Source organism: Palaemon carinicauda, chromosome 4 (assembly GCF_036898095.1).
Source record: "Palaemon carinicauda isolate YSFRI2023 chromosome 4, ASM3689809v2, whole genome shotgun sequence".
In the NCBI taxonomy this organism is placed as follows: Eukaryota; Metazoa; Arthropoda; class Malacostraca; order Decapoda; family Palaemonidae; genus Palaemon; species Palaemon carinicauda.
Window position 1 is genome coordinate 96055319 of NC_090728.1, and position 26426 is coordinate 96081744.

At 34.4% G+C, this 26426-nt stretch overlaps 1 protein-coding gene across 6 annotated transcripts in view; it reads left to right on the forward strand.

The window, feature by feature from the left end:
- The window catches only part of LOC137640070 (uncharacterized), a 1165168-nt gene that overhangs the window by 1083479 nt on the left and 55263 nt on the right, over positions 1-26426 (forward strand). For 5 of the 6 annotated variants that reach the window (XM_068372504.1, XM_068372505.1, XM_068372509.1 and 2 more), the window contains one exon: positions 16525-16581. The exons of the other annotated variant lie outside the window; for it this stretch is intronic. In XM_068372504.1, the coding sequence (XP_068228605.1) occupies positions 16525-16581 (57 nt within the window). The remainder of the gene's footprint in view (positions 1-16524; positions 16582-26426) is intronic. 6 annotated transcript variants of the gene reach the window in all.

Genomic DNA, 26426 nt, shown 5'->3' on the forward strand with positions numbered 1-26426 from the left:
TTTTATTCCCTCGCGATTATTTTCCTTTACTATATTTAGGTTTTTCATAGTTCAAGTGTTTGAACAGGTAAAAAGGATAATATTGAAATTGACTCTATCATTTTGAACTTCACTTTTCAGTTTCGTATTGAGTGTTTGGCTTAATACAAATGTCAGATTTTTTTTCTAGCACAGGTTGGTGTGTTCCATACTGAATCGTATTGCTATTATTTTTTATTTTTAACTGGTGCATTTTTAGAAGAAAATAAAGGATTACACATCCTTAAATCATAGCGTTGTGTGCCATGATTACTCTTTCAGACTCATTTGATACTTTTCATTGTCCGTTTACTATGCTTGAAATTTGTTTACCCTACATATTCTCTTCTTAAATTTCATGTTGTTTTATTTGCTTAGAAATAACGAATAGCTTTATATTAAAGAAAAAATAATTAGGTTTTGTGGATATTGCATATGAGCTCAGAAAATATTTATGTATATAAATACGTTGTTGAAGATCATCTCGATAATTTTTTTTAATGATATTCGAAATCAAAACCCTATGCATATGATATCGAGCATAATCTTTAAATGCATAATCCATTCAGTGTTAATTGCAGCCTGTATTGTATAATATCGGGAAAGGAAGAAGGCAGGGGCCTTGGAGAAGTATTTTTTCTCACATGTTATTGAGTATATATAGGCAAATGGACCGAACATTTGCCAAACGAGGCTCCAGGTAGAACCTGCCTGACCACCATAAGACAAACACCCTCAACCTTTTCTCTTCATCCTCACCCTTCTGTTCACTCCCTCCTTCTCCCCCTGCTCCCCTCCTTCTCCTCCCTTGAACACCCTCAACTTTATCCACGCACAGATCCATTCGTTCCCTGAGGACGACGGTCAGCTTCCAGTTCAAAGTCACCCCTACTGAATTCCAAATTGCAATGGGTCTTCTTCCATGACTGCGATGATCAACAATCTCATTTGGTCTCACAAATGTTTGTTTATAAGTTGCATTATTAGGGTGAAGTGCGTTTCTATTTGCTTTTCTATTTTATTCTTTGGGATTAATTCAGTGATGCTATGTTGCCTATCTCTAAAATTACAAGAGTAGAATACAAAAACTTCAAGTCTACACACCCAAGGGTGTTTTACTGTTTGAAGTAAAATTGTTGAACTTTTTCGGCCCCCAAGATTTTATGAAAAATACAAATTGATTTCTCAGCGTAACACTAGTGGCCAAGTATCCAATCGGGTATTCGTGTACAGGGTCAGGGGAGTACCCATCAGGAGCATCCTACATTTGAGGCACATTGCCAGTTGTATAAGAAGTGTGTCTTACGGTTACCGACATTTGCTTTTATTGGATTTTATAGGTATTTTGTATAATGATAATTGATCCATTTTCCTCGGTATCATACATATTTGATGTTAATTGTGCTTTCCTCAAAGAAACGACTGATAACTATACCTCTAAATCCTTGGGTGTCTTTTTTGTCCTGACTTATGCTGGGAAAAAAATTCTTATACTCATGGACATGTTTAGATGCATCTTAGGTCTGCTTCTTATTCAGTAGTAAAGAAGATGCTCAAAGTATTCATAAAAGGAAAGTTTTCTTTATAAGAATAATAATTTGTTTAAACTTTATTATTCATTGATTTATTCAGTACCGAAGGACCCTACCCGCAAAGAGGGTGGTTGTGTTTAGTACAAGACCTCGGAGGCCTGGACCAAACGAAAAGGTCAGGGTGTGATGCTGTCCTCTCAGGGGAAATGCCCCAGAGTCACCTTTGACTTCACTCAATAGTGAGACCACTATTCATTTGCTTTTGCCCATATGAAAACTTTAGTTTTCAATATTTATATATATATATATATATATATATATATATATATATATATATATATATTTACTGTATATATATGTATGTATGTATGTATATATATATATATGTATATATATACATATATATATGTATATATACACATATATATATATATATATATATATATATATGTAGAGAGAGAGAGAGAGAGAGAGAGAGAGAGAGAGAGAGAGAGAGATGGGATGTTTTGTGTTTATACACGCACAGTCAGACGTGAAGCAGAATATTGTAATGTAGTCGAAGTTGGGTAGAAACTTGATAGCTTATCCAGAGATTTTTTTATTTTAATAGCAAGGATTAGTTCACTTTATTTGGTTAGGCTGTGTAAATGACCTCACGCTCGGGCACTTATATGTATTTTCCTTATTCAACATTAAGCTGTTTCCCATAACAGGGATGGAGTTAGATAAAGATCAACATAGCGTTCGTTTTCATATTCATACTTGAAATGATGACTTCTGGATTTTCATAGCTTTTGCCGCTTCAAATAGTTAAGCATATAATGTATAACATGTATGTGTTCTTTAATAAAATTGTGCGTTTAAAAAATGTATTTACACATGTATAATATAAGATTTCATTTGTACACGTTAGTTTAATTCGTATCTCTTTTGTAGGTATGCTCCTTATTTTAAAGATGTGTGAGAAATCTTTAGTCTTCAAGAGATACTCGACTAAGCATGTCTATTGCAAGAAATGATAAAGATTTTCCTGATGTTTTGGTAAGAATTTCTTTTCTCCTCGCATCTAGGAGATTTTGTTATTGGATGCATTAAAAGCTCTTGAGTCGTCTCAGCGATCAGCGAAAGGGTTGTTGGCATGTGGAGTGGGCGTTGCAGCCTCCAAGAGGATGAAGGTGTCCGGGAAGAATGGATTTCGTGGATGCGGGATGTTGCGCAATCCGGCGATACAGCTGTGTGAATGGAACTCTTCGTGCTGTAATATACTGTGACGTTAATCCAAAGGCTGTTAATGGGTTTTGGGATTTTAAGGTTTTTTCCTCGCCATATTTCTGTCGCCTTTCCATGACCTTTACGTGATTGCAAGTCTGTACTCCAATGGTTGTAAGGTCAACTACGTCGTCATTTTGTTTTCGATGACGAAATATGGGTAACGTCTTCTTGTCGGATAGTTCATATTTTAAGTATGTGTGTGTGTGTGTGTGTGTGTGTCAGAAGTTCACACATAATCTTTCCAATGCATATTTAGTAAAAATTTTAGGCAACAATTCCCGACCATTTCCTTGTGATTTTTTTTTTTTTTTTTTTTTTTTTTTGGTTGGGTGATTATAAGATTGTCAGTAATGGAAACTTCTATAAACATTCTTAATAGTTTTTCCCCTTGCTTAATTATGTATATAGTTTATATCCAATCAGAAACCAGATGCTGTGGGGAACCCACCTCATGTCCAGACATTGTTGTGTTTCGTGTCTTGTATTGTCACGTACAAGATTAACTTGCAGCCAATAATTTATCGATTCTTGACCAGAAGAGGACTCGGATTGCGCCAGTGTGGATTTGAATTCTTGTTTGGTCTGGAGCGATGTTAGATATAGATGAGGAAGCAGGAAGGAATTGAAATAGGAAGTACAAGAACTAGAATCCACTGATGTTCTCTCTTTCCTTTCCGCTCTTCTGGTTTCTATTATGAATTCATGATTAATGTAGACGGTGGCCCTATTTTTCTCTCTGCGAAAATGTGTTTGTGGGAACGTCTGCGGTGCAGGTTTTTTTTTTTTTCATGAATTATTTAAAACATTTTTCAGGCAGGGCGTTTCACTTTCTTTGTAAATATTTGTATGCATGTAAACACATGTTATAACTAACTAATCATGTATTGCTCATTTCGAGGAAAATTAGATGAAATGTAAATTTTCATATTGCATATACTTTAATGAAGGGAAATGGCAAGTGGAACTGTTAGCTATACTTTCTTCCTTCCATTTTTTCCTTCTTCGTGTATCTCGGCGACTGGATCACCCTGACCCCTGTCTCTATCTGAGGGCAAGATGCGAGAATTTGTATGACTGGGAGACGTTCGAAAGGGAACGTGGTGCTAACCAAGTATGTCTTAAGTTCTTCACGAATAACTTGACCCTTTCAAGTTTGGCTCCTATGTTCCAGGCATGGTATGGCAGGTTGGGAAAGTGTTGCTTTGTGGGGAAACAGAAGAGAGCGATGTAAAGAGGACGAATGTAACATCGAAAACAAGAAAGGAATGGTTATGAAACATGTCATACATAGTGGACGTATTGTCTAGATCTGTTGACACCAAACTCTTTTGAGATCATCGACCCTTTCAGTTAACCCTTGATCCTTCGTCGACCTTTAGCCATGCACAAGTAAATTAGATACTTTATATAAAAACTGATCGTCTTTTGTCTAAGTAAAATTTCTTTATTTAGGTATATTATTACGATTTCTCAATAAGAATGATTTAATGTCAGACAGATAATCACTGCCAGAATTTGTGTATAATTCAGAATAGGTTATGCTATATATAAGAAGATGCAGATCAGGTAATCCAATATCACTAAACAAAATAAAGAAATTGCATTAAAAACTAATTATTTATAAACCTTAGATTTTTTATGAGGGGCTGTATTTTACTTCATTGTATAATGTAGTTTTTTCTTACACGAAGGCTAGATTTTGTCTCCAAAGGTCCTAATCGGCCCTCTGCAATTGTTGACCACCTCTTAAACAGGGGTCAACATCGGCCACCTGGAAGTCCTCTAGTCTTTATTTTGAAATCCAGTCTTAATTTTCTTTATTGAGCCTTGAGATTTTTATACATGGATTGTTGTACGTGTTATTTTTAGAGTGTTTAAGATCTTTAGCACTTGTCGATTTAATAAGAAATTATTTCTTGGAGGCTAGTCTGTGCATGTCTTCACCATCTTGTTCAAGAGTTTTCAACACAGGGTCCTTTCATAGTGTGCAAGCGATGTTTATGATGGGTAAAATAATTTTATATAGAAAAGTAAAGGTTATATGCTAATGGCAGTAAATTGAAGCTCACATTTAATTAGATATAATCACAAACCGTACCAATTTTACAATAGTTGTAAGTATTACATATTACTGCATCATTTTGTGCGAAGGTATTTTGTTCTTTGTTTGCAGATATCTGTATGAATAGAGAATGTGGTCCAACCAGAAAATTGTTGGTTTCAAATGAAAAGGTAAATAGATATTTAACTTTAAAGTCTTCAGTGATCCGATGTTTATATCTTGGACTATTCTACATCGAAGACTAATAACTAGTCATCCTCAGAACACGAAATGAATATGTTATCCGCGGACAATATTAGTTTATATAAATACTATCATGAGGAGTGACTGAAGATTATGTGACACAAGAGTAACGCGCTAATATTACTGAATGAAAGCTCTCACCACAGTACATAATAAGGTCACTGTTTAGCTTCTACCCAAGTGTTCAGGGAAATCTTTCTTTATATGTCCTTCATACAGATCATCATCTTACTACAGAATGGGGTCATTGGTGTAAGTATCACTTACAAATGAATTAGCTTGCAAAGTGTGACGCTTTGTAGATTGTAGTCGTATAATTACTTCCTTGTGTAAGAGATGGATACATGACTTACCGTCGCTGATTTCCATTTGTCATGAAAAAAAAAATGTTGTTAGAACGGAGATTGTAGTCATTTCGTCCGGCACTTTATTGATGTTTTTATATTAATGGGTTTGGTGTACTCGCAAGATTTTTGACATTTTGCATATTCACACTCGTTTAATTTTTCGATTTAATTTTGTTCATGTCAAACCATAGTGTATTTCGGTTTTTTTAATGAAGTTGTCATTATCACCATTGTTCACAAGGCTCTAACAATAAAACATTTGTGATTCTTTTCTTCTTGTATAACCCACATAACTGTTTTGGCCTCTGTGGCCAGGTTTCAAATATTTCCTGTGGAGTTTCTGAATTTATTATACAACATTACACATTTCTCGTTTATCTTCTTAATAAATAAATATAAAAAATCTTGAAAATGTTTCGATAAAGTAACTTATGTAGATTTTATAATTAACATGAGATTTCCAAAAGAAAATTCTTCGTTCAGTTTTTCCTATTTTTTTTTCACTGCGCCTCAAATTGATATGACAGGCATTTCACCGCAAAAAACTTTACCATCTTGACAAGCGCAAACCGCCGAAAGGATGAGGAAACGCGGCTGTGACTCGGCGTGAATTTGTCTATACCATGGCTGTAACGGGATTATGAAGCTTTCCCCTAGCATATTCTTGCTGGAATTATAAGCAGCCTGTTTTTCTTTGCTGTGTGATTGACCTCCTCCACATTTTCGCTCCCAATTACATGCCATTATGAATGAGTAATATCTAGAGCAGTGATTGCATAACGACTACTAACACTGTGACTGCTACAACCGCAACAACTTCCTCTCAATACTTGTTGCAGATCGTTAACTGTTGAAATTATATACAAAAATGTTTTGCCCATTTTTTCATTTAATGACGATATTCTTCTATCTTTATCCCCACAGAATGTATGACTGTTTTTGTCGGTAAAAGATGAGTAGCATTGATATAATGCATTACTCCAAGAGGATGTGTGGTTTTTCTTTGCATCTTGGTAATCCATTACTTATGTATTTTTAGTCTTTTTCATTTAAGGAATGTTTTTTAGTCATTTGCATAATGTTTTTTTTTTTCAAGATATGTTTAAGCAAAAAAAAAAAAAATAAACTTAAAAACCATTTGTTATTGTCAGTGGGTAGTGATAGCCTATTTTCTAATATGACGTAAGTATAGAAATTTACACGGCAAATCGAAACTTCCGAAACGTTACGCAGCTCCTAAGCTCGGACAACAGTGCCTTCACGATGAACAGAATTAATATGCTCTATTAATTCTGATCTTGAAGGTTATGTTAAGAGAGGTTTGCCCTAACCTGAAGTATTACAACTCTTAAAATTTTGTTCATTACTTATGACTACTGTAGTTACACAAGATAGGAATGAATATTTGTATGCACATTGCGTTTTAGTATACAAATAATTTTTATAGCCATGCATAACGTCTCCCCACGTTAAGATATTGATTATTAAAAACATAAAGAATATTGTGTTTTTCAGCCGTCTTATCCGTTCGCTTTGAATTTTCTGTTTAAGATCTCTTCTCTTAGAAAGTTATTTGAAAAAAGTTTTTTTTTTCGGGTATTATTCCTGAAACTTTGTCTCAAAAGCTGAAGAGTATCAAGAAATGTTGCGAAACAGAAACGAGGATCATTTTATCATCATTTATCAAGCAAGTGGTCAAGGTGCAATTTGGTAATACTATACATCTGCAGAAGAGTAATGTTGCCATCCTCATCTCCCTCGGGAGATGGGGATATCATGCTGGAAAGGGAGGAAGATGAGAGAGAGAGAGAGAGAGAGAGAGAGAGAGAGAGAGAGAGAGAGAGAGAGAGAGAGAGAGAGAGAGAGAGAGCGCAAATGGATGAGAGTTTTCTTATGTAATCCTTAACATGATTAGAACCCTAACCCAGGACCCCGCCTCTATCGTGTCTTGATTTCCCCCATGGGATGTGATGACGTAAGACGAGCTAATAAAATAGAACGTTTTAGAGCCATCAATAATTAATGTGAACTTTATCTTTTCTTTAAAGGGGTTGAATTTTATTGTCTTCTTTTCAGTAATAAAATCAGTTTTTGGTCTTTCAAGTGTAGTGTAAGATTTGCATTTAGATACAGCTTAGTTTGCTTATCGTCATTAATTTGTTCAAATATCGGTGTGTGTATTTATATGTGTTGCACACGCTCTCTCTCTCTCTCTCTCTCTCTCTCTCTCTCTCTCTCTCTCTCTCTCTCTCTCTCTCTCACACACACACACACACACACACATATATATATATATATATATATATATATATATATATATATATATATATATATATATATATATATATATATCGATGTGTGTGGGTATAAGAGAGAGAGAGAGAGAGTTGCTAAATTTATGTAATATAGAATACTAAACTAAATACCATTATTCGAATCCTGATTATCATCATGGAAATTTTGTATATTAATAAAAGATCATATGATTTAAACTCAAAATTCAGCATTTTTGTAAAAGCTTAATTGCAGTAGAATTGTTATAATAAGCCTCCTGCCTTATGTTCCTGTCTTGTTCAAAGGCGAATGGTCAGACTTGTGCACAGCAAGACCTGTCGTCATCTGTGGTAGACACTCAACCAGCAATTCCTGTTGAGTGTTTCGATAGGTTGCGATATCAGATGACATCATTATAATAATGTGAACGAATACTATTGGTGCTGCAGCTTATGCTATGGGGCCAAATAGACGTATCAGGTTTACTTTGGTCGATGACATAATGGTTCTCACGGGAATGTCTCAAATAACCACAAGAACCAGTTATTGTCGCCATTGCTTATTTTGATGTAACTTTTCTTTGTTATGGTTAAGGGCATTTTTTCCTAGTTTCTGAAAGTTTGTTCTTTTTCCTTTTAATAATGATTATAAATAGTCTAATTGAAGGAAGCGAAAGGAAGACGGGAAATGAAAGGTTTGAAAATGGAAATCCGGTCATCCGCCTACTTATATCTTTATAATTTCACAATGTTGACATGCTGAGTCTTTGCAGGTCACCCAATTTGTTTTGCTTTGCCATGTATACAGTATATTGGGATATATCATTGTTTACTCTTCCTAGCTGGGAGAACGCCAATGTACTTCATTATGTTGAGGCCTTATGTAAATGAAGTCATCTCCAAATGAATCGAACACAATACTGTCTTAATACATGAAAACTTCCTACCGAATGTTTTATCATGCACCAAGCCTCCCCCCCCCCCCCCTTCCTTCCCCACGCAACCATCATTATTTTTTTTATATACTGTTGATGCCATTGTGCTTTGGAAGCAGGAAGTCTCCGTACAAGAAATACCTAGCGTCATAAACAATTTTTTTTTCTTTGCTGTTCAATTCTCGTCGTACTATATTTTAGTTTATCGTAAAATCTAACCTTTAATTCATCATTGTCCTCACCTCTACTTTTTTGGTTGAAACAGCTTTATGGATATCTTATCCAAATATTTCTATTAAAGCCAGCCAACAGAGAGCACCTTTGTTTACGCTTAGATGGGTAGCGGCCAGAGTCTGGCAGCTTGTTGGGTAAGGTATGGTAAAAACATGTAACGATTTTATTCTTAACCCGGTTTACCTCGCACCTCCTGTTTACCTTGCGTCCAGTGAGGCCACAGGAATGGTTCCTCTGTGTGCAAGCGATCAGTTTGGGGGAAATTCAACATTAGTGTGATTGGAGATGCCTTTTTGGACAAATTCTCTGACCCATTATGACATTCCTTGTTTATTTTTTTCTTGTTTATCTTACATAACATTGAAATTTATCTGAAAAAGTCAAGGCTTGTTAACACTGCTTTGAAATAGCCAATGATTGTCTACGAAATCTGTAGTTTAGTGTTTGACTTGCACTATGATTCGCGATTTAGTGAAATGTCCACTTTTAGTTCAAATTTATGCTGTTCATTTTTTACACCTTTAAGTTTTGCATTGTTTTCCTCTTCACCAGTAGCACTGCATGCTTGTATGCTCGAAGTGTATTGGCATTCATGAATTAATTAATTACGATGTTATCGAGCGTTTTATGGGAATATGGTTTTTTTTTTTTTTTTACAATTAAATTTTTGACGATATGAGTAAGAATTATAATCATTTTATAAAATATTGCAGAACGTAATCTAAAAAAGAATTCTTAGTGGTTAGATTTGCTTGATAATAATAATAATAATAATAATAATAATAATAATAATAATCTTTTTAATTAACCCTCCAGAGAAAGTAAATTTTAAGATTTGATTTGATTAAAGAATATAATAAATCGGTGAATACCACAAGTGAAATTCGTGGGAAAATCCCATCTATTTTTAAGACTAAATTGTTACGTGTAGTGTTAAATTTTTTAAATGAAAGCTAAATAGCTGTAGTGTTATAGCTATCCTCTCCTCGTACAAGATGACTTGCGTTGAATACTGTACTGCTTATGTTTCCTTGTGCATATGGCAGTGCCCAGCTTATAAAGAAATGTTTGATATCTTTTCTACCCAGATTTTTTTTATTGGGGTGTGGCCGGTCGAAAATTACGTTTTTTTTTTTTTTTTTCAAGATGCGACGAGATAGAATAATTGTTGTCGTTTCTTAACATTATGCAAGTTAGACCAATGAGGATTCTGGGGGTATTCTGTATCTGCTGCTTTCGTTAATCATTATATATGCATCACGTTACATCTGATACGAATTCGTCTCACAGTTGGAACAGCGTCACCTGCCATGTTTAATTGATACTTCGGTTGACATAGCTCGCTATCTCCTGCCTTAGTATTGCCTTGTCTCCACTAGCAAAGGATTATTTGTATTTACCTTACGATTTAAACTAAAGATGTATGACAGAAATTGACATTAAACCCCAGATTCAGGTTATTAAAGCACTTGGTATGTGCTTTTCATGATATGTGTCGTGAGTTCAGATGTGTGGCACAATTATCGAAGATTGTATTGTTCTTACCACGACACCTCTGAATACTGATGAAGGAAGTGAAGGTCATACGAGATGCGGTGTTCGTTGGTATACTCTTGCCTTCAGTTTGTGACTGAAGGTGTGCTAGGACGGAGGCTGTGTCGATTTTCTCTTATCTTACATACACAATCTGAATGACGCTCTTGACTTTCATAATCCTGTTGACAAGAGACGGGTGTTGAGGGCGTTTCACTTCAGTTCCCATTGCTGATCTGTGCGTTCAGATTTCTCTATCTTTTTGTCTTCCAAGGGGTTTTTCTTTTCTCAACGTGAGGGCACTAATTTGAGTAGTAAAGAATTAACGCTGGTCGTGTTTCTTTGGGTTTATTTATCTGTTCGATCCAGTTCGCATAAGTGATGTTGCAGTTAAGGAGCGTCATTCCCGACGTGGAATACAGTGATATCTTACGAAAACTTCCATCGCAGGTGAAAAATGGCTTTTTGAAGTCTATGGTGAGTGTAGATTTTCCATTCTTTTGGGGTATGTATCATGGCATTTAATTTACATTTCTTGATCTTAGATGTAGATGCAGGTTTCGCCTATTCTTTTATGTTGGACTTTTTATATTTCTACCTATGTAAAATTAACTGCTATCTCGCCATAAAGACTGATTTGTTTTTTTAGCCCCCTTTTTTTTTTTAATATAATTCAAATTAGGCATCAGGTATAATCCCTTTGTATGGAACGGGTATCCATTGTTGAGTACGGAACTTGTGCGAAGATTTTGGGTAAACGATTTGTACCAATCTTTAGAATGTGCACAGAAATACAGGTATGTCTGAGAACTAGTAAATTGGTAGCAGATTATCAAGATTGAAATCAAATATTTGAAGATATTCCTATCTTCTTGAGCAAAAACAAGGAATGCCGGAAGTTCAGCTTCATTTAAAGAAAAAAGAAGTTTACCTTCCATAGGATATGACATTTTATATCCTTTTAGTTTTTTGAAAGATTGTAAATCTCAGGGAGGAGAGATCCCTTTTCCGTATTTTGGTCAACTTCCTGGATGAAAAGGAACCCTTTAAAGATTTTTAGATTTTGGAAAGTATATAACTTTTATGTCGGTACATTATAAACATTAGAGAAGGTTAAGATCCTTTTAAATTGTTCGCTAAGTCTTGAATCTTTTTTATCTCCTGTACAATCTTTAAAAAGAGAAACTCCCTTAGATTCTAAGATCTTATTGAAAGTGTCTCGACAATGTTATTTTCTTTATATTACGTTTCTGGATATTTTTCGATCTCGACCCGTTAAAAAGGACGGCTAGATATTTAGATGGATATACGAGGCGCGCGCACATACACACGAGGTTGAGCGCACACACAAATTCAATCCTTCCCTCCCCAATTCCTAACTACAACCCCTCTCACAAGAGTATGACTACTCTCCCTCTACTCGAGTACTCGAGGGATGGGGATAGACCGAGTAGTTATACGTTTGGCAATGCTGCTGAGTGTGACCATATATATACACACACACACACACACACACACATATATATATATATATATATATATATATATATATATATATATATATATATATATATATATACACGTTTCTAATTATAAAAGTATTCTCCTAACGATTTGAGATTGGATTAGTTTTCCTTACTTTTTATACTATTTGTTGCCATATTTAATGGTTCCTTCTAAGATTATTTTTTAGTAATGTGCACAAATTATTGACATTGACTGATTGGATTTACCATGTATCGTACATGGTTGATTACTAATCGTTTGCATTTTGGTTATAGCGGCAAGGGATGAGCACTTCGGTAATTTTTTTCTTTTTTTTTCACTTTTGTGAATGAGGACCTTTCTTGAAATTAAAAATAAGAAGGAAAAGAAAATAAATGTATTAATATTCATGATAAACATGGGCATATAGTAGAGTATCGGAATAGATACGACACGTACATTTTATATTAAACGAGAATCTTCAAGCCCACATCCAATATACTAAATTCATTCTATGCATACTCGGAATTTTTATTTCAAATCTCTACCGGTTCAGATCGGAGAAAGTATGAATGATGATGGAATGTTTTCATAGTGTTTTCCGTTCCAGTCATCGACCACTCATGCTATTTCAAAATGACATTACCAAAGTCGATCTGTTCGAAATACGTGTGAAGAGTACTTTGTAGAATGTCACGTTTCGATAGAGCAGTCCCTCATGCATTGATATTGGAAATTCTATCACATTAATCTTCCATGTGAAGTGAAGATGACTGCTGTGAATTTTTGTGATGAAATAGATAGTTTGGATTTCTCTAGTATCGTTGGGAAAATTAATTGGAAAGGTACACTTTTAAAAAGGTGTAATTTAGCGATAGAACTGTATGGGAAGATAGCGTATGGTGAGAACCACATCACGGATGATTCTTTATGGATCACGAACATCGACCGGGAACCCTTTGGCCGGATTGAATCGAGGGCACACACGATTAGCAGCTGTCATAACCACAACAGTTGGAAGGGCAGCTGTTAGTGAAAGAACGTGTTAGGTAGGGAGGCAGGTCAGTGGTAACCTACGTGGCGTTAACTGGGCATAACCGGCCCCATAGTCAATACACAGAATGCTAAAAACCTATCCCAAAGCGAGGACCAGCGATTCTCTGTAATCGCCCTGTCCGTAATCCCATTTCTTCGTTCTGCCGGGTATGACAACAGCATAAATAGCTTGCCCGGTGTTGGGGGATGAGAACATGTGATGAACATAATAAAGGTCTGTATCTCGCTCGGGGGTCCTCTTAATAATGGGGACAAGGTAGTTTTCGTGGTAAGGTCAACATTCGGAATTTGTATATATTTTATCACTCGTGCTGCGGGTGATATTAGATATATTATACGCGTGCCTTCAGTTATCTTCAAACTTGTTTGTCTGTAATGTGTGTATATATATATATATATATATATATATATATATATATATATATATATATATATATATATATATAAACTGTATATATATATACATACATATATATATATATATATATATATATATATATATACATATATATATATATGTCTGTGTGTATATGGAATGTATATATTTGGATATATAAATAGATAGATGTGTGTTTGTTCGTTTGTATGGGGTGTTACTAAAAGTGTTTGATCATTCACACCCACTCTTCAACTTATTTTAGTTTATTTATATGAAGTATAAATTCATAAATGACGTTAGGTATATATCATTCACATATATACATGTATATATATATATATATATAATATATATATATATATATATATATATATATATATATATATGTGTGTATATATATATATATATATATATATATATATATATATGTGTGTGTGTGTGTGTATGTATGTATGTATGTATGTTTGAGAGAGAGAGAGAGAGAGAGAGAGAGAGAGAGAGAGAGAGAGAGAGAGAGAGCTGCTTGTTTGTAAGCATTCACACTCACTCCTTTGCTTAGTTTGTGTTTGTTAGTGTTGTTAGAAAGAAACTTAAAAAGCTAAGTTAAATATTATTCGAACTGACTGGCATATATCAGATGAAGCTTTTAGTTAGTAGACATTGCTGAACTCAGCAGCCTATCATTCACCACTGAAACATCAATAAATACACGGGTATGAGGAGGATTCAAATGGAAGGTCGAGATTTTTCTCTCATATTTCCCTTCGAGGATCTCTGTCGCAGTGAATAGGATCCCTGAGGGAATGTTAATGATTATTGCGTCGATGATACTTCCAAATGAGTCTCTCTCTCTCTCTCTCTCTCTCTCTCTCTCTCTCTCTCTCTCTCTCTCTCTCTCTCTCTCTCCAATACTTGAAGATTGTGATGATGGTCCAAAGACCGATAATGATTACACTTTCCCCATCTTTCGGATCGCTATAATATTTAGAGATTATATCTCCCCGAAATAAAACTTGTGTTGATTTCCAAGTGTTTGTTTGCTTATTGATAGTTTATTGGACGTACTAATTGTTTGTGATTAAAAATGATAAATATAGGGTGGATCAAGATATTAGTTACTCGGTAGTCATTGTCTTTTTTATATAAAAAATGTATTCCAATGACTGAACATGCTATGGTTCTAGAAATTTGTGTTTTTTGTTGAAACATCCAATGATCCGTACAAAGCATGCGTGTTTAAAGAGAAAGGTTTTGACCATGGAGCCAAGACAACTTGGCTTGTGGCCGTTTCTTTGTAGCTTCATTTGTGTCCACCTGGCTTTTAATATTATATTATTCTTACAAAATAAGTGGCCGGAAAGAATGGCTCCACAACAGTTTTGCAGAGATGACCGTGTTCAGTTCATCTCTCATGTTTGGACTTGGTTTGGTAGTGATTGAATTAATTTTGTATATCATATTGATATTAAATGAGAGTATGTTAATCATAATTTAGGATCAATATCTAAATTATAGTTTTGGATAAAGCTGAAAATACTTGTTTAAAAAAGAACAAGGAATCGATATCATTTCACTTAGTGATATAGATTAATGGAAATGAAAGAGAAACTTGATAGTTTATGAAATATTCCTTACCTGATATATATTAATTTTCACTGTAGACAGTTTCTGTTTAGTAGAGAAAGTTTCATTATTATTATTGTTGTTATTATTATTTTTTTAATATCGTTGTTGTTTTTTCATTATTACTATTTTGATGAGTGGTACATGTTTTATTATATTTTTCGTATTTGTGGGAACTGTGATTGGCAATCAATTATCTTATAATTCGTTAAAGGAAAAGAATTATCTATAATTACAATGACACCTTTGCACTTCGACAAGAGGTTGTTATAGTTATTATAAATTCATAATCAACTGGTGAGAAGGGGTTCAGTAAATCATACTCATATATATACTACATCCAGTATTACTATTTGTGTTAAAACAAGTTATGCCAAATAATTTATTTGATTTTCTCTTGAAGCTGACCAGTAACATAATCAGGAGATTTATCTTATACTGTATCTTTTCAAGGTGTAACTGATTTTATTTCAATGTGAAATAACATCAATAGATTACTGACATGTATTTTAATCTGTGCGTTAAGTATTTCTTATCCTTTTTTTTTTGTCATTATTTCATAATACATAATACTTTCTATTTTCTCTTGTCGAAATATGAATGTCTCACTCTGAGTCAAGGAGACATCTCTTAAAGTATTTCACCTTGCAAAAATAAAAGACAAAACAAAGGAAACTGTCTATTGTTTGTGTGACAGGCGGCGATGCTAACGCCCAGCTACCACTGTTCGGAGATGCGTCAAAATATATCTCTGGAGTCACGGTCTTTTGATATGACCATTTTTCTTTGGTGAAATATTCTGTGCAAAAGGATAACGTCGCGGTATTTTTAAATCAAATTATTTAACTTTATTTGGAAATAAAGAAGTTGTGCCTGTAAGATGATACATATTTACCTTCGTCACCGTAGTTGGGAGAAGGTTATATTTTCGCCCCTGTTTGTTTGTGTATTTGTTTGTGAACAATGTCCTGGTCACAATTTTATGTATAGAGTAGGGAAACTTTCAGGGATTTATCGTTATGTTAAGACTTGGAAATGAGTCAATTTTGAAAGTCCAAGGTCAAGGTCGAGCAGAAGGTCCATTGAATTAACCTTAACCCCAAGTTCGTACATGGTTGTCACACGGACTTCAATTACGCCTACGGTCTAAGTTGTTTCTGGGAAAGGCAAGCTGGTTTCGAGAAATAAGCTGCCGTGGCGGAGGTCTACACTCATTATTAATTTACCTTAATTAATTGTTAATGGTATAAGGTAATCTTAGTGATGAGAAACACAATAAGGTGTATAACTAATGATAATTCTCATGATTTATATTCTTAACTTATAGAGCTCCATTAGTTACTTGTAAATTCTTTAATATGTTCGTATTTCACTCCTTATTTTGTGTATGAGAGAGAGAGAGAGAGAGAGAGAGAGAGAGAGAGAGAGAGAGAGAGAGAGAGAGAGAGAGAGAGAGAGAGAGAAGGGGGTCGTAAAACTAAAATATAATCTTAGTAAAGAGACATTTTCATTATATTTTCTTTTATCCTCAGGTGAGTGTGTGTCAAGCGGACGTTCATCTGGTTACAGGTTGTCCCGAAAGCAGCCAGGTGAGTAGAATGACTATTTGACCAAATGGTTCACCCACCCTTATCCTGATCATTTTAGAGGCACTGTGGCCAAAACCTTCTATAGTCTCAGAAGAAACGATTGTTGAAATTAACTTTTTGTATTGCTATTTTTATTTGTAGCCATTTTTGTTTTTTGTTTTTGTTTTTTGTAATCATTAGATTTCCGCAATCATTTGTTTCATTCATATTTTTTTCTTCTTTCATTGATTACATTGTTGCATTGGTTCCAAGAAAATCCAATGTTTCCCCATTAATAAAATTAAAAACGACAGACAGAGTGCGAGTGAGAACAGCGCATTTGAATTCGATTTAATTATATGTTCCTGGAATCTCCGTAATATTTATCAATGGATATATCAATGTATAATCTGTTGGCAGTGACAATACTCTTCTTGTCCATAACTGATTTAAATCCATTGTTTTCTGTGAAATGTTCGAGTTAAATCTATGTAATCAAATTAAGTGGGCTCACAGTTTGTAATCAGATTGGATTTTCTATGCAAATATGTTAAAAATTTGGAACATAGTTTTAAATCATATAAAGTCTTGGTTAATTTCAAAGGATATACATTTTTTAAGGTTACTACATTGTCTAAATGATTTTTCATTGTATCACTTTAAGTATTTATGTACAAGATATAAACATATTGACATATGTATACTTACATCCCTTTTAATTTTCTCTCTCTCTCTCTCTCTCTCTCTCTCTCTCTCTCTCTCTCTAAGTAGTATGTATGGGGGCGGGGGGCGCTAAACATTATCGTCCTTGCCGGGCAGTTAGTTCTGAAATTTTGTAAAAACACTGAGCATGTTCCACCTAAGTAAATGTGTGCAGATCACTAAAGCGGATTATTACAACATTCCTGATTCTTTGTACGCGTGTAATGGGTAATCTGTCAATATTGACCGTATTTATACCTCAGCAGTTTCATTTCGCCATAGTGTGGATAGCATTTCTTCAATTTTAACCATCCGTAACTAAAAATAGTAACAGCTACATGTATGTATATGAATAAGAAATGATGTAATATATCAAACCAATACAGGTTTTGGCTTGCTACCGTTTGTGTTTCAGTTGGCAAAATTAGTAGCATGCCTTGTTCTGAAGTTAGATTTCTTGGCATCAAGCACACGTCTCTCTAATCAAGCTAAGACGTTTTTTTTTTTTTCTTTTTTTTCTTTTTTTTTATTACATAAACTTACTACCTTGACATGGTCTAATCAACATTTTATTGCATAGTTCTTGTTTTGCAATATATACAACATTCGTGCCACTAGTTTATGCATTATATTTGAATCAAGTATGCTCTAATAGTCTAATGCATCCTAAATTTTTCAGACGAATTCAAGAATATTTGTTTATCTCTCGACACATTTCTGATTGTATGAGAGAGTTGAAAGTGACCAGGAACTACAACACGATGCATGATTAGAGCGTTTTTCATCTGTAATCGTACGCAGTTCGAGTCTACCTAGATGTACAATATTATGATTAAACTAGTGGACGAGATCAGTCATTTTATTCAGATATGCATACACATGCACACATATCCCTCTTTCACCAGGGTATGACTACTACTCTCCCCCTACCCGAGGGAGGGAAAGCTGAGCGTGACCAGAAAGATATATATATATATATATATATATATATATATATATATTATATATAGATAGATAGATAGATAGATATATACACAGTATATATATAGCCAGACACTTTCTCTTTATTATACAATGGAGATGGTTTATTTTCCATACTATGTAAAGAGTTGGGCCATCAAAGGCTTATATATATATATATATATATATATATATATATATATATATGTATATATATATATGTATATATATATATGTATATATATATATGTATATATATATATATGTATATGTGTATATATATATAAATATATATATATATATATATATATATCTGTGTGAGTGTGTAAACACACAAATTGTGTGATCATGGTTTGAAATTTTATCTAGCAGGTTAAATAGGAAGTTATGGTAATCAAAGTGACGGTATTCTGACTGTATTTATTATCATAATAAATAAATGTTCTTTGTTTTCGTAATTTGGATATGAATTTGGAGATTTTTATTATCAATTTTACATAACTATCAAAAGTACATAATTGATTTAGAATAAATGTTAGAATGCCCTTTATTTCCTGATTTGAAAGTTAAGAAAGGCTTCGAATGTTAATGCATTATTAGTTCGAAGACATCCTGTGCATACGATACGAGAAGAAACTTCTTGTGGTCCGATTCATTAACGAACCGAAGAAGAGTCCGGTGAAAGTAATAGCTTGTGTCAAAGTTGCGTGGTTGTGACGGGAGTAGATTAATGCCTTCACTATCAACATGGTTCTGTAAACCTATACATAATTCTTGAACTGTGTTTCTGAACCAAATTAAAATATAGGACTGGATCGTCTTCTTCCGTGTGAGCTTTATTCTTCTGCGTCCTGGAGTTTTTTTCTCTTAGGCTTTTATTGCGGTTGGTAATAGAGACGGTCACTACTGTCTTACCGCCCTCCTAAGTTTAGAGCGAATTTGAGTTGCTGATGAATTTTTATCGCTAGATTCGGCAGATGAATCAGAGCTGTTATTTTCAGGTTTGCCTCATTGATGGGATGAAATTCCATCAAAATAGCAGTGACATTCGCAGTAGTAGAGGTTAGTGGATTTGGAAAGCGATATTACCAGTGTTATCAAGAAAATGAATAATTTCCTTTTTCAGTGTAACTTTAACAAATAATTTATTGAACGAATTGCAATGTCTATCCCATTTGTTTCTAAAATTTTCTCGTAATTAGTTTAAAAAAGATAAAACCACTCTCACCCGGGAGGTTGCTGCCGATACACCTGGTCAAGAACTACTCTTGACCAGCATATGAGTTTCCCTTGGAGCTGGGCATGGATGCCCAGCTCCATTAGAGGCTATTTCGGACGTCCCCACTTTCATTTTCTGCTCTCTCTGTTGTGACGGTGGTTCTCGCTGGATGCTCTGATGGGAGACCGAACGGGTGGAACGAGATGCCCTTGGAGAGATGTAGAGGAATCTGGAGTGCCGGTTATACGTCTCGCTTATTTTTTTCACAAAAAAATTTGTTGGTTGTGATAGAAACTGAGGCGAGATAGTAAAGACGGGAAAAGTGGTTTCTTTTTGTATGCACTTTTGATTTTACTGGACGAAGTGTTTTTGCCATGACGATGGGGTTTCGTGGTCTAGAATTATCATATTGTTTTCTTTTATTTAAATTTTCTTTTTTAAAAGTTCGTACTCTGCATCCTGCAAATGACAGTTTACTTGAAAAGAAAGTGTACAGGACGTATTTCATATGTAAATAATCATGATTGCTAACTGTGTGAAATGTAGATAATCTTTCATTCCTTTGTGCGTTTTATCAGACCTCATTTCCAAAAGTATTTCTTTCCTTTGCTTCAGAACTTGAATTATGATAGTTTACTTTCTCAGTTTTCTCATAATTTTTATGCTGTAATTTCGCCTCAATTTTAGCTAAATAGTACTTTGAAAAAGGAGGTTTTATAACAGTATTATGTTAGAACATTTGATCAAAGGTTACACATAAGAAAGAGTTTTGACTCTATTTGATTTGAGATTGATAACAGTCTTAACAAAAAAGAATGAGAGATAGAATGGCAGGGATACTGTCGTAAATTTGCTGTAAAATGCTTTTACTGTTCTTAAGACTACATAAAAGGTAAACACTTAGGTGTTGCTGTAGAAATAGTTGCCGTAAATGGACTTTAATGATGATAGAGTAGTATTAGTTAAAGGTTAAATTAAAGTGGTAAAGATTAAAGTAAGGGCTAATGCTCTCAACTAGTTTTAGGGCTTTAGTAACTAAATTGCCTCGCATGCTGCGAGCGAAATAGATGCTATTTTTGCAATTTTGCCATTTTTATAAAATACATGCCAGCGAATGAATGAGCAAATTTCTCTCTCTCTCTCTCTCTCTCTCTCTCTCTCTCTCTCTCTCTCTCTCTCTCTCTCTCTCTCTCTCTCCACTAACCGGACATGGTGCGTCGAAACTTTTACCTAACGTTTCTCTCATCTTCCTTGAGGGAACTCATCCCTTTATTCCCTGCTGTTCGTTTAATACACACACTCCATTCGTTTGCATTTCGTTTATTTTTCCGTTGCATGATTGCTTCTGTCTTTCTTACCTACCACCTACCTGCCCATGTCCTCTTTAACAAGCAGGATTTAGTGCTTTGTCAAATGGACTACGGTGGTCAAGTAATAATACATTCATTTCCCCTGTCGTGTTTCCATTTAGCCCAACGTACAGATTTTATGTCAGTATACGAATAACACTTATTTCTAACAAGCTGCTATTCTCTTTAATCTCTCTAGCGTCGCTTAAAAAATCCCGTTATTTCTCAAAACGCAGAACAGATGATTTTAGTTGATAATTTAAGACTCGGGAGTCTTAAGGGAGCGTTACCAACCTAGGTTGCCATTTATCATGATGAACGTTGCCTTCAGGAGGGTGCATTACCCTTCCTTAACTGCCCATCTGTCGATTGACCGCCAAATATTTTTGAGAAGCTATTGCATGTTACGTAAGGGTTTATTGCTGTATCCCTTGTTTTTGTAGGGGTCCTAATAGAGGTGATCCTTAATGGCTAAATGATAAGCAAATGTACCTTTATGATTCTGTACATTACCTCTCGTACAAAGGATACATAAACATTTTCAAGTGATATTTTCTTATATTTGCTGATGAGTGAATTTTGTACAATCAATGTTCTATATCGAAAGATTTTTTTTTTTTTTTTTTTTTGTTTCCGGAAAATACTTTGACTTTCATAACATAATAAGAACCTATGGATATGGCATTTTCATAACTCTTAGGTGCGAATAGTTTTGTTTTCACAGCATAGTCAGTTAAGCGGCAACCTTATTTTTCCACTTTATGTAAGTTCGAATGGCCAAGCCTTCTATTGGAGTGTCTCTAGAAAGTGAGGAGAAATAGAGATTTTAAGAAGTTGTAAAATGTTTTGGGATTTTTTAGTGCAATTTTTTTAGAATAATTTCTTATTGGTTTTGTGTTACCTTAATTTTTAGTATTAAAACTCTTTGATGCTCCGTTGTATTTATAATATAATGAAATACTCATTTTTCATAGTTCCATGGAGATCAATAATTGAATATTCTTTTTTAATAAAGTTACAATGGTCGCGATCATAAGGGTTAATCGTATTCGATATTTCTGAATTATAAATTTAAAAATATCCTATCTTAGTTGATCATTTGTATATGGAAATATTTACGATGGGTATTCTTTTGCGTTAGTTTTTTCAGTCAAAATATTAATTTAGTCTTACTTCTTTCTGTTATTTAAAATCATTTAGGTTTTCTTTAAGAATTGTTTTTCTTTTCTTGACTCAAACTTACACCCGATACCTGTTCCCTGCTGGCTCTATTCATGCACAGCAGACAGAGAGTAAACCAAAGACCTCAATCTTTATATATATATATATATATATATATATATATATATATATATATATATATATATATATATATATATATATATATATATATACTGTATATATATAATATTCGGTCAGGCTCAGCTCTCCTCGCCCCTCGGTAGGGGACAGCGGGAGTATTCATACCCTGGTGAGAGGGAGTGCTTGTGCGTCTGTGCATATTTATCTAGATATTTAATCATTATTTTTGACGGGATGTGTACACTAGTGTGTCATGTATATAATGTATATGTATAAAATATGCATATACACTCATATATAAATATATATTATATATATGTATATATATATATATATGTGTGTGTGTGTGTGTGCGTGTGTGTGTGTGTGTGTGTGTGCGTGTTAGTGTGTGTATATCTCCCTTATATGATAAACAACAAGTGTCTTCCTCTCTCTCTCTCTATATATATATATATATATATATATGTGTGTGTGTGTGTGTGTGTGTGTGTTTGTGTGTGTGTGTGTATGTATGTATCTTTCAGGTCATGTTCAGCTCTCTCCATCCCTCAGGTAGGGGGAGAGGGAGTAGTCAAACCCTGGTGATAGGAGTATTGTACGTGTGTGTGTGTGTGGATATTTATCTAAATGTTTAGAAGTTATTTTTGACGGGTCGTATACACTACTGTGTGTGTATATATATATATATATATATATATATATATATATGTGTGTGTGTGTGTGTGTGTGTGTGTGTGTGTGTGTGTGTATACCACGTGAGATGTTCCTTCTCACTCTTCAACTCTATTAAAACTTAGACTGGCTTGTCAGTGAGACAAAACCTCCGAGAATTACTCGTTTCAAACTGTCTCGTGCCGTTAACTTTCTCCGGTAGGCCATAGCCATGCCTCGCCCTCCCTCAGCAACTATTGTGTAGCTTTAGGTACGTGGTACAGATGAGGTTTTGGCTGGGTCTGAGTGCCCGTGTCGAGGCACGCAGCAGTACTTTCTTTGTCCTCAAGAGTACTTCAATTTTAGGTTTTGTGCAGTTTTCAGTGTGGCACACACTGTCTCTGAGATGTAAGGATTATTTTAGGATGTTTGGTACGTTTATGCATTTGGGAGTTGAGAAATTTATTTATTTAGAAAATATGGAGATCTTGGTTATTTATTATCGACAGTTTCGTTCTCGGCTTTTCAACCATTTTAATTTTAACTTTTAATTTACGTTAATTTTAGCTAAACTTTAATTTTACGTATGTTGTGCGTGAAGAATTAAAAACTGATTTTAGCTTGAGAGTTGTATAGTTATAATTTAGAAATATAAGACTTAATTAAAAATTTTACGAAGCCATGTCATTACTTTAGCTCTAAACGTTTATATATAGTTGTCTATTTCGTTTCTTGCTCTGAGAGCATTTCGAAGGTCATGTTAATTACTAGGGATGATATCCATGTCTAGTCTATTTCCGGTAATTTGTAATTACGTATCTTATTTCGTGTTCATGTTTTGACGTTGTAAATACTCAGAAACCCGGAAGGGGACATCAACAAAGACGCCATCTCCTAATTTGTTGCTGACTCTGATAACCTCGACATTTGGATGCTTGCCCAGTAATCTTGTCTGAACGAGTAGTAGTCTAGTTTTTTTCCCTTTTCTGAAATTAATTTTCCCATAGGGTGGGATGGGGGGATGGAGAAGTACCATGAAGAATGAGAATGTTGAGGAAGTTCAGTAAAGGGAAACTGCAAAGAGAGATGAGAGTGGACTTTTGGGTGGTTTTATATATTCGTTTTACTCTCTCTTACTTCTCTTCTTGCTGCTGCTTTTATGCAAAAATATATTTCCTTGTATAACATCGAGCAGTTTTACTGATGTGTAAGTGCTTTTGCTCTTTTTACCTCTAAGCTCTGGGATTCTTTAGAGGCTTTTGTCTTGAAGTTTTTTTAAAACCTATGCTATTGATAAAAGGCAGTCTTGCTCGCCCTATGGGCCTTCTAGTGCTTTCTATCATTGTTCCGTTTGTTTTTCTTCCAACCTTGTTCTCGGCGTGGTGGTTTTCCAGAGGAAAAAGGAATTCCTTTGCACCTGCAAACATATGGATTCGTGGTATATTTTTATGTTAGCATACGATATTATATGACCATTTTATTTTTGTTGGATTCCAAAATAACAAGAGAGGTATGGCAAATGGTTCACGAAACACACATGCCATCGAGTTTTCTTTATTTTAGTTGATAGTATTGCTTTTAGATTAGTCAAAACGGTTAAAGATTTGCGAATTTCTGTTAGATTTCAAATTATGAATTATACATCGTGGTCAAAGAAGCTGACTTGGCATTTTGACAGTTCCTTCCAATAGCCTCTTGAATATTATGAGAAGTATTAGAAATCACATTTTTTTTTTCAATATAAGGGATGACCAGATGTAAGTTAGGTAATAGGAATTCTTGTGGAGCTCGTTTGAAATAGAACTCTTATTTCGTAAAATTTACGACCCATGGTATATATTTCCTAAATTATTTAGAACAATTTTTACACCAAAATAATCTTATAGAGTACGTAAATGTGTATACATGGAAAAGTGATGTAAGTGATCGTAAGACTTATAAAGCTTAGAGTGGTATGGTATGGCTGTAAAATTATATGGAATGGTTTACATTGATTAGTTGAACAGGGATCTAAGATAATTGATACTCAAAGAGCTGTAGAAGTTTTACTAGATAATGATGGGAATATAAGAGTTATGCGTTCGTTGCAGATCAGTTCTCTGAGAACGAGGAAAAACGAGGATGTAAGTGATATGAATTAATTCCTGTGCGTAGAGAGGTGGGAAAATGTAGGTAAAAGTGCGAGTATAGGTGTACAGAAGGATGAATCTTTTAATGTGTTGTGGTTACACAGAGAGAAAGAATGATTACAGTTTGGGGGAAGTGTATATAATTCAGAGGTATTGGGAAAAGGATGTGTCAGCTGGATTTTCGTGAAGACGGAAGAAATAATCCAGAAAGCGGGTGAGTGAGCAGGATTAATATATATTGTTCAAAGAGGTCTTTGTTATATTCTTGAGTTGTCTTTATATATGAATTAAACAGTTATGTTATAGAATATGCCAAAGGGACTCTTCATTCGATCAGCAATTAAATGACGAACGTAGTAATGACCGATTTTGTTTTTGTACTGGATCCAACCCCAACACGACAAGATAATTTTAATTATCCGAAAATGAATAATACGAATGATAATAAGACGATAAGTCACAGAATAGTCGAAACAAGAAATTTAACAGGACATGAACACTAGGTTGGTAAGGGAAATGAATTGTCTGTGAAAGTCCACGGGGAGCGGGTGGTAGATAATGAAAAGTTTGTTGAACCAACTCCCCTTTATGGAAGTGAGATATAGACATTGTAAATGAAGCATGAACGGATGAAGAGATTTATATTAATTGTTTGCGTAGTATTTTTATTATACGAATTGATAAGGTGAAAATGTTCTTCATATTGCTTTAAGAAGTTAAAGAATGGATCAGAGCATTTTGAGGTGGCCTGGTCATGTGTTGAGAATGGACGATAGTAGGTTACTAAAAAGTGAAATGCCTGACGCCGATGGCATATAAGTCCCTGTAATATCTATGGTCAGATTTAGCAATATCTCCCCATAAATACCTGCTGAAAAGTAACACCTGGAATCATCATCTTTGGGGAAATAGTGTATGGTAAAATCGATAAATGTTTGTGTAAACGATATTCACAATCATATCATGTTTGTAATGTAATACATATACTGTGTATGAACATATGCAATGAATATTCTTCTACTTGTATAAGTTAGCTTGCTGAATGCCAACAAGTATGCTCAGATTACGAAATGGTTATTAATGCGAAGCAAATCGTATTGGGAAATTTCAGTTTTTTCTTTAAAGAAACATATGGGCTCAAAACAAACAATTCTCTTAATTTGGAAAAAAAAAAAACTTTGTGCTTTTGAAGATGCCAGAAAAAAAAAAGAAATGCTCAGAAGTTAACGTGTGAGAGAAGTGGGGTAATTTGCGATAGCGGCTATATCACATTCCCGATGCGGCATCTGTAGGAGTGAAGCCTGTTGACCCCCTTGTAACGAAGGAGGGAGGCAACAGCACTAGACCGTCTGCCCTAGAAAATGTAGAGGGGCCACTTGATGTCATACTTACAGATGAAGGAGCATATGATAAGAGATATATTAAGACGAATGAAGTTTGGTTCATTTTGTCAATAGGTGAGTGAGAAAATCATTATTATATATAGAAAGATTCCGGAGTACTAAGATTGTTATGTTTCACGGGAGATATGAATTGTCACGAGAAACAATTTTA